Source organism: Gadus macrocephalus, chromosome 16 (genome assembly GCF_031168955.1).
Source record: "Gadus macrocephalus chromosome 16, ASM3116895v1".
Lineage (NCBI taxonomy): Eukaryota > Metazoa > Chordata > Actinopteri > Gadiformes > Gadidae > Gadus > Gadus macrocephalus.
In genome coordinates this window covers 12,822,401-12,832,642 of record NC_082397.1, presented here as the reverse complement: position 1 = coordinate 12,832,642, position 10,242 = coordinate 12,822,401, and the positions used below count along the sequence as shown (strand labels likewise).

General features: G+C 46.1%; 1 protein-coding gene across 1 annotated transcript in view; it reads left to right on the top strand.

The window, feature by feature from the left end:
* The window catches only part of fli1 (Fli-1 proto-oncogene, ETS transcription factor), a 23,646-nt gene continuing 13,404 nt past the window's right edge, over positions 1 to 10,242 (top strand). The window contains 4 exon segments of the mRNA XM_060074291.1: positions 1 to 526; positions 4,955 to 5,166; positions 5,891 to 6,042; positions 6,995 to 7,199. Coding sequence (XP_059930274.1) covers positions 509 to 526; positions 4,955 to 5,166; positions 5,891 to 6,042; positions 6,995 to 7,199 — 587 coding nt within the window. The 5' untranslated portion in view covers positions 1 to 508.

The window sequence follows — 10,242 nt, the reverse complement described above, 5'->3', positions numbered from 1 at the left end:
AGGCCTAATTAAAGTGTCCGGCCGCAGCTAGATGCGCATCAATAGAGCGCATTCATCTCGTGTTAGAATACGTGGAGTGAACAATCTCCACAGCACCACACACTCCTGCCAAAGAACAGCTCAAGTTAAAAAGAAAAAAAAGAAAAAGGAGCACAACACACAGGCAGCACAGCGGGCTGCATCAATGCGTTTCTGCACAACGCAGCCAGCCATCCTGTAAATATTTCCGAGGAAAAACAAAACAGTGAAGCTGGGTGCGCAATTGTTTTCCCCGTCTTATCTCTGCGGGACAGTATCCTGCTGGTGGGTGCCGCCGTGGTGAAGGCAGGGCTTTCAGTGACACACAGCTTCCTTCTCCACAGCGGTGACTTCACTTCCCAAATTTAGAAGGAAAAAAAAACCATCCGGTAAACTGTCTCTTTCTCCGCGCGACATACCGGGGACTGGGATTAATGCAGGAGTGTGTCATGTATGGAATATTGTCGGGGTCCACTGAAAATTGCGCAAAATGGACGGAACTATTAAGGTAAGGCTGGAGAACGGAGCAGTAGGAGTTTATGAGAGAATGCTTTTTGGAGTTGCGCCTCCTCTTCGCACGGATCCTGTGTCTGAGAGCGAGGCTCCAAACTGAGGGAAACTAGCGGCTTTTAACGGTTTGTCGAAAAGGGGGTAGATGGACTCTCTTACATTTGCTATTCTTTACTGTTTTTTTGCTCGACAACAATTTGTAGCCGTACTTTCTTTTTTGAGAAGGGACCGCAACTGATTTCGGATTATTCAGCCTCGCTTCGGACTCCGGGACCCTATAGCGCACCATTACGCGCGTCTACACCGGAGCGGGTATTTTTTGGGCTCAAACAATACGATTTTTCCTAAACGCAAAGTGACTCCATGACGCAGGAAGGGTACCAGTGCGATTATTTTATTTTGTTTTTAGATTACGGGATGTGAGAGGACGAACGAGTGCGGCTGCTGGATGAGGCTCGTGGTACCGTTAGATCCCACGACTCGTTCCAGTGGTGTGTGTGTGTGTGTGTGTGTGTGTGTGTGTGTGTGTGTGTGTGTGTGTGTGTGTGTGTGTGTGTGTGTGTGTGTGTGTGTGTGTGTGTGTGTGTGTGTGTGTGTGTGTGTGTGTGTGTGTGTGTGTGTGTGTGTGTGTGTGTGTGTGTGTGTGTGTGTGTTTGTGTGTGTTTTGAGCTTCAGCGGCGTGTGCTCCAGTCGGCGGGCCGTCTCCCCAGAGCCGGTCGTTGCTCAACAAAACAAACGGTGTAGTTGGAGAATAAAAAAAAAGAGAAAATAAATGAAGCTAAATGCTCGCTTTCTTGCCGCTAGGTGTTATATTCTTATATCCAAGACAAACAGTGATTTCACAAGGTTGTTTTGACAGTCTATTTTGAAACCTTATATACCAGAAGTCCCGTAACTATAATTTGCGACACGAAACGACCACAGATTGACAATCATACCTTGGCAGACAGTTATAGAGAGTTGCTCAACTATTTGGAAACGGTGCATTGGAAAGGAAGAATGCTGGTCCGCATTATCACTGGCTACTGTCCCCGACAGTGAAATTCCAGATGATGGCTGGAGACACCAGATGTTGAATGGCAATTCCTTATTTGTTTATATATTATCATGCCTCGATTGCAGCCTATGGCTTCCAGTTCACTAGGAACAGTGCAACTTATGCATTCAGGTGATTTTGTTGCTGTTTTTTTTGTTCTTTAAATGAGGGTGCTTGTTTTCTTTTGGAAAATAAAGTAGCGGGTTTGTGGTGACTGGGTGTGGTGTAAGGTTTGGAAGAGTGTAAACGTGGGCTAGACACATAAATGGCAGGCTCCAGTCCATTCTAACGCGCTCATTGTTGATCAATTAGGAGGATGATCGGTTGGTACGGACTGTTCTTAAGGCCACATCTATAGCTTAGCCTCATGTGTATTGCAAAGTTATTGCATCACAATCAATTATGTTTCCTTGCGGTCCGGCCTGCTAACAGTATTCTGACTCACTCATGCAAAGGATATGCTTCCAAGCCATGAGAGTTTCCTGTTTCATGCAATCTTTTCCTGACAGGTTTCCTTTTCCACCTTAAACAAAAGACAGGAATGCCCCCCCCCCCCCCCCCCCCCCTCAACACACACACACACCAGCTCCTGAGATATGGCTGTGTGTGTCTGTACGTGTGTATGTGTGCGTGTGTGTGCGTGTTGAAATCTATGTGTGTGTGTGTGTGTGTGTGTGTGTGTGTGTGTGTGTGTGTGTGTGTGTGTGTGTGTGTGTGTGTGTGTGTGTGTGTGTGTGTGTGTGTGTGTGTGTGTGTGTGCGCGTGTGTACGCCAAACGGAGGCACGTGCAATCTGGATGTTGAGTTATTTTCCAGTTGGTTTTGACTCATTTGGGGGGAGGCTTTGTAGAGCCAGAATACAGAATATATACGTTATATTAGAGGCAGGTGTATGGGGCCAGCAAAACAGATCGTGAGGACACTCAGTATTAGGCTACAGTATACAAATGTATTATTAGGCCCGATCAATTCCACCTCATTGTCTTAAAAACATATCTGTTATCTTCCATGTGTTCCCCTCAGATACCAGATGAAAACATACCACATTTTCACGAGACAGCTCACTCTTCAAAAATTCCTATTTTTAAAGACATTTCATAATCTCAATAAACACATGGGTCTGGACTGATAACAGTGGGGGGCGATAAAGTCATTATGAATTAACACGCGCAACATCCACAATAGCTTGGGTCAGTCTTATCGAGCTGCAGTAAGTTACTGCTCCAAACTTTATCATCCACAGGCTAGCTGGTGTGGGCTAGTCAGATAGCAGCGCTGCGTGTATCCATGCAGGGCCCTATACTGATCTAAATCACTGGCACGTCTAATTCTGGCTAGGCCGTTGGCGTTGTCGTGGTTTTGGCTACTTTGTTTATAGAGTGGGCCACAATAACTGACATTTATCTCATTGGCTACATTGGTACATTGCTCTGGATATGAACAAATTCACTGATATCTGTTGCTTTTTCCTTTTTGACTGACTGGAAATAGTTTGAAACTGTCTGAGAATGTTTTGACAATCACGTCTTGTTTATGAACACATCTGGGGATGAAGGCTGTATCCCCAAACCATTGAATGATTTAAAATGTATGTATATGTATACTAAGACATACATTTTTAGTTTTAGTTTTTCTTGTATGATTTCCAGAAGGAAAATCCATCTAGGTATCATCCGTCAAATCTTTCAGAATCTTAAGACATTTACATCTAAACATCAACTAAACCACTGTGAGAAACAGCATATTGTGTAAAACAATCATGTTGTTTTTTTCTATGCTACCCAGTTAATAATACCTTGCTATGAAAACAATTCTAACTGCGGGATGACAGCATTTCAAAAGAGGGCGCCATTTTGCTACCACCGATCTGGCACTGTTTCTCCAGCACTCAAATCTCGATAACATCTGTCCTATAACACAACACACCAATTAAATAATTAGGAATGACATGCGTCTCTGTACAAAGTATGCCTGCAGAACATTTCATATCAAGAAGGGATGTATCAAATTTAACATCAACCTATCGCTGTAAGGATTGCAGAGGAAGGGAGATTTGTTGCTTTTAGTGTTTGTGTTTAGTTTTACAATGCAAAACTCACGATGACATTGCATGGAAGATTTGATGCTTTTAGGGTTTGTGACATTAGTCTCGTGAAGTAACAAATAAGTTTTACAATGCAAAATTCACGATTCGCATTGCACGTAAGATCTGTTGCTTTTAGTGTTTGTGACCATAGTCTCAAGAAGTTACAAATTCGTTTTTAAATGCAAAACTAACGATTGCATTGTTTGCATCATTAAATTCCACAGGCTCTCAGGGCAAAGCAGGCCTAACAGCCACAGTTTGACCCAGTTTTGAAATGATTGGGGCGTTGGTGGTGGTGGTGGTGCAAACTCACAGCAGGACATATATTCAACTGAGGGGAATCTACCTAACACAGGGCTTTGCTCGCAAGACACCAGATCAGCAGCGCGTGGTAAAAACAGAGCGTCAAGGCAAGCCCTGCGTCCCTGCGTTTGTTTTCTTTAATAAACGTACATTAGTCCAGCTGAGGGGTCACCACAGCTATATGGGGCTGAGAGCTTCTGTTGAGGTTTCAGCTGTTTCTGAAGGAAGAAGAAGAAACAACAACAACAGGAATGAGGGTGAGGACCCAGACAAGACAGGAGGCTTGCATCAGGGGGCTAGACCAATAATAAGGAGAGCAAATATGTGACTCACTGGACTTATCCTACTAGTCCCATGTGCGTATTTCCCATTACACCCATACGTGATGGCCATTGCTATGGCAATTTGTTTACTAATATGGTTTCCTTTGATATTTGAATGTACCTGCGAGAGAACCCCCATTCCATTGGGGACGGCCGTCGGCATAAAACACTTAGTCATAATGTTTACGACGGAGACTTCTAGTTATTCTAACATCAACAGGAAGCTACTGTTGCTACATGGGCTCGCACATTGTATACAGAAGCTACTGAGGATGCCAGGTTGCGATAGGACCTATAACTGCACATAACTGCTGCAAGCTCACTGTGCCAAAGCGGGTGTTTCTGAGATCACAGGCTTTCAAGAGCCCTGTTAGGTCAAGAGGTTGACAGAAATGTGTAACCTGAGGTATAACTGAAATATAAAGCCATATAAAGCCACCATTCCTCTATTCATACACATTCATTCATCCCTCTATTTCTACTGTTGCAATCGTCAAAAAAGTTGTTGCTGAAGTAATGCCCTCTTATCTCAATAATCTCAGGGTAACGTGGGTATATGCTCACTTGATCGCAGTACGGGGATGAATAGGATAATGTAAAATCCCTTCACTGGTATTGTGTTGATTAAAGCAGTGTTACTTCTCACTTCTCACTAACTGCCTCTCCTTGTGGCTTACAGGAGGCGCTATCAGTGGTGAGTGAAGACCAGTCGTTATTCGAGCCACCGTACGCTGCTGCCGCCCCCCTCCCCAAGACAGACATGACCGCATCTGGAACACAGGACTATGGCCAGACCCACAAAATCAACCCCTTGCCCCCGCAGCAAGAGTGGATCAACCAGCCAGTCCGAGTCAACGTCAAGCGGGAATATGAGCACATGAATGGATCCAGGTAATGGCCCTGCTTTACGGCCTTCTGTTGGCCTCGTATATTCTCTCGTATTTTCATTAGGCGGTGGATTAGAGGAGGGTATATATTGAGTTACATAAGGAATAATATGTAATATGTCAGTGTTTTTGATTATATGCTGCTGGCCTCAGTGTCGTTCTATAATGAACCATGATCCTAATCAATGTACTAGCAATGTACTATAATAAAGAAATTAATAGTTATAGATTGTTGCTTTTATGAGGAAATATATTGACTTCATTTTTGAGAGAGGAAACCTATTTTCTATTTTAATGCACCGAGCTTTGTTTTAAAAGTTTGCTGAATGTTTATATATTCAAAACTCCTTCTTAGCAGTAAAAAATGTGCCCAAATTATTTTTGTTCTAAATGGCCTGATACCTGTTCATAGTGATGACCACTATATGAGCACTGTTCTAGGATGCTGGGTCAAAGCTAGATTTAACCATATTTTGTAACACATAATAATGTCCTATGGCTGACTTACCCTTTGTGTGTGTGTGTGTGTGTGTGTGTGTGTGTGTGTGTGTGTGTGTGTGTGTGTGTGTGTGTGTGTGTGTGTGTGTGTGTGTGTGTGTGTGTGTGTGTGTGTGTGTGTGTGTATTTCTGTCTGTCTGTCTGGCTGTCTTTCTGTGCGCACCTCTGTGTGTGTATGTGTGTGTCCGTGTGTGTGCGTCTGTGTGTATGTTTGTGTGTGGATGAAGCAGAGAGTCCCCAGTGGACTGCAGTGTAGGTAAATGCAATAAGTTAGTTGGGGTCAATGACATATCTCAGATGAACTACGGAAACTACATGGATGAGAAGAACGCCCCGCCTCCCAACATGACGACCAATGAGAGGAGGGTCATTGTTCCCGCCGGTAAGGGGCCAATCACACTACCTCACACAAGACAGTTATGTTGTATGAAATATTCAAATATTGAGCATAGAATTTATGCTCAATATTTGAGCATAATATTGAGTGGGATCTAAGAATTTTAATGAATACGTCTCCTTATTAATGCCAGGGTTGACTAGGAGTTGTGTGAAACCTTTAATCACAAGAGGCTGAACATGCGTCTAGAAGGAGGGAATATAAGTCATTTTATGTAAAATAATGTGAAGCAATGGCCACAGTTTCCATTTAAAGGGCTATCAAAACCCACTTATGCATAAGGCCACTAAACCATTGACCTTATAACTTCCCCCCTATGAACCTTATGTCTCAACCACTGGATGCGAGGTGACTGTTTACTTTACAAATTGAATTCAGCAGTGCATTTTATCGTACTCCACCCATAAAGTATGTCTAAACGATCATTTTCATTGCATATGTATTCCTTTCCCTGTACATGTGTCTCGGAGGTTTTGAAGAGGTCTGGAAGAGGTTTACCACATAAACCAACATGAATTGTTTAGTGAAGACAGTCACAGGAAAGGATTTGAGAATAGCACATCTACAACTGACAGCTCACCTGACACTATATGAATCGTTGGGATCTGCTCAAATCTCACCCATCTGTTTAAAATAAACACCAAGGAATTATTCCCGACTACTTGAAAGCGCGTCTGTTTTCGGATACATCGTGCTGTTTTCAATTTGTCCACCTTTCTCTCACTCTCTCTCTCTCTCTCTCTCTCTCTCTCTCTCTCTCTCTCTCTCTCTCTCTCTCTCTCTCTCTCTCTCTCTCTCTCTCTCTCTCTCTCTCTCTCTCTTTCTCAGTGTTTCACTGCTGTGATATAAAACAGTATGTCCCGTGTATCCACGCAGTATAACCGCCAAACTCTCTCCTTCGTTCCCTTCTCTCTGTGTGTTTCGTACTTTCTTCCAGACCCATCATTATGGTCTCAGGACCATGTTCGCCAGTGGCTGGAGTGGGCCATCAAGGAGTACGGGCTGCTGGAGATGGACACGGCCATGTTTCAGAACACGGACGGCAAAGAGCTGTGCAAGATGAGCAAGGAGGACTTCCTGAGACTCACCACCATGTACAACGCCGAAGTGCTGCTCTCACATCTCAATTACCTCAGGGAAAGTGAGTATACCATGCTCGCCTGATTGTGCAGTGCTGGAATATCAACTTTCTTCAAAAGGATTATGTAAAATCCTATCTTAGATTTGGAGAACAATGTCCAAAGGGGAAAAAGGAAGAATGAGAAAGACATGTGTGCGCCGTTTGATATCCAGATGTTTGCAGGCACATTTTGTGTTTGAGAATTTGAGTCCTCCACACGAGCAAAGACGCTGGAGTTTTACTCTTCTCTGGGATGAGAAAGTAAGGAAACGCCGAGCCAAGTGAAACACAATTTTGACACGCATTCGTTGTCACTGCAGCAAATTGAAATTACCATAAAAAACAAACAAAGTTGACTTTACTGGAAACTCAGACCAAAAGTGTCTCTGAAATGGCCTCCTGGCTGTCAGAGGCACCATGGAAAGCAATAGGGCTTCTTTCCCCCCCTCAAGATAATCATCAACTCTATTCTCAGTTCCACGTTGCCGGGCCTTATTCCACGACGTCCGCAGAAAGATGAAGCCCAGGTGCATTGCCTGGGGAACCACACTAGGGCTTGCGTGTTCAGCTTGGGCAGGAGGGGGAATTTATTCTCAATTTACCAAGGAAAGACTGCATTTAACCTTTGAAGAGCTTTCCTTTTTTTCTTTAGATAACTGATTATTTCTAGTCATGTTTTGGGCAGCGAAAGAATAAGGCCCTAAAGGGAAAGTCGTGTTCATGATATGAAAGTGTATGGCTGCGACACGATGCCGTGCACGTAGCATCATATGGTTAATTGTTTGGCTACAAAGAGTCGTCTTGTGTCTGCATGCACAGATGGTGAGTGCCAGAGTTTAGGTTAAGGAATTCATTGAAACAAACTAAAACAAACGGTTAACAAAGCCATTACTTGTTTCTGATACACTCTGTTATCTTATTTGTGCCTTGAGAGCCGCTTTAAACAAAACCCCTTTCCATGGCGCTAACAATAACAGCACGAGACAGCAGGTTGGGTGGAGTAACCAACCGCTGGACTAAATTTACACATAACCTCCTCCGTCTCCCAAAGAGAAAATGAAAAAAAAGGAGGGAGATGGACCGCAGCGTGATGTAATGGGAACTGTGTTATTTTGTGGGTTGTCAACAGTTTTCTCTGTGCGTGGCGTCTGGCAGAGAGACATGCTTGTTGTGAGTATAACAGCCTCATTGTGCGGGACACTGTAGCGGGCGGATCAGTCTGGACCGCCGCTCTTCCTCCTCCTCCTCCTCCTCCTCCTCCTCCTCAGAGGAGGAGGAGGAGGAGGAGCAGCACTTTCATTATGGATGCCGGCCTCACAGGGCTTCAGCCCCGCTTAGAGGTCCTCCCTGCCCATCCCTCTCTCCCGGCTTTCTCTTTTTTTCTTTTACATTTTTGTTCGGGCGGCATGTGTTTTCAGGACAGGAGAGACGACTCAGGAATCACCCATGCTTGCCAAAAAGAAAACAATAAAATCATTTTGGAGTCGGATCCCAGCGACTTGAAAACGATGAGCGCTCTCTCGCTCTGTACGGGACCGTCCCTTGCCTGGACTGACTGACTGACTGACTGACTGACGTACTGACTGAATTACTAACTGATTGACTTACTTAATGACTGATGGAATGTCTAACTGACTGACTGAATCAGTGAATCACAAATTGACTCACTGACGGTTCGACTGATTGGATTAAGTGACTGACTGGACTGACTGACCCATCGACCGATCCGACCGACCTGACTGGACTGGCTGACTGATCAGTTGCAGCAGGCAGATTTAGGGGGAGGGGGCAGGGGGAGGTCTATTATTGACACATTGTCCCCGGGGGCACAGGAACAATGTCCTGTTTGATCGTTTCATTGAGAGTTCAAGGAGGAGAGGGGAGGAGGTGGAGGTGGAGGAGGAGGAGGGAGGATGAGGAGGAGGAGGTTGAAGAGGAGGAGGAGGAGGAGGATGAGGAGGAGGTTGAGGAGGAGGAGGAGAGGGAGGAGGAGGAGGAGAGAGGAGGAGGTTGAGGAGGAGGAGGAGGAGGAGGTTGAGGAGGAGGAGGAGGAGGAGGAGGATGAGGGAGAGGGAGGAGGAGGAGGAGAGGGGAGGAGGAGGAGGAGGAGGTTGAGAGGAGGAGGAGGAGGAGGAGGAGGAGGAGGTTGAGGAGGAGGAGGTTGAGGAGGAGGAGAGGGGAGGGAGGAGGAGGAGGAGGAGGAGGAGGAGGAGGGAGGAGGTTGAAGAGGAGGAGGAGGAGGAGGAGGAGGAGGAGGAGGAGGAGGAGGTTGAAGAGGGAGGAGGAGGAGGAGGAGGAGGTTGAGGAGGAGGAGGAGGAGGGAGGAGGAGGAGAGGGGAGGAGGAGGAGGTTGAGGAGGGAGGAGGAGGAGAGGGGAGGGGGAGGTGGAGGAGGAGGGAGGAGGAGGAGGAGGAGGTTGAGGTGGAGGAGGAGGAGGAGGAGGAGGAGGAGGAGGAGGAGGAGGTTGAGGTGGAGGAGGAGGAGGAGGAGGAGGCGTAGTAGTCCCCCCCCCGACCAGTAGAGAGGCCACCGGCTCCCCTCAGCTCCGGGGCTCCAGCGTGTGCCTGGGTAACGGGGGGGCTGGCTAATACTTCCAGGCCTCTTGAAGTATCAGCGATTACAGGTTGTCGCGTGTGTTTGACGTCGCCCCATCTAGGCTCACGACTACACCCTCCCCTCCGCCCCGCCACCCAACCCCTAAACAATAGATCAATAAATTACGCGGGCCTGGATAGGTCCCGGCACGACAGACCCATTTCATGGCACATCTGCACGCAGTGTGTGTGCGTTTGGGTCGTTTGTTTGTTGGAAGTCTGATTAACATTCCTCACAGTCTTGACTCTCTTGTATGTACACTCCCTGTCTCTTCCAGACCCCACGGCCGTTCACTACCAGACACAAGACGATATCACACAACATCATAGGCAGGAATAACGCTCTCCCTCCCTGCCTCTCACCCTCCCTCCCTCTCTCTCTCTCTCTCTCTCTCTCTCACTCTGTATATATTTATACACACGCCCACGTAGGGCACAATCGAAACATCTGTCTGGGGAGCCCAGCTGCTT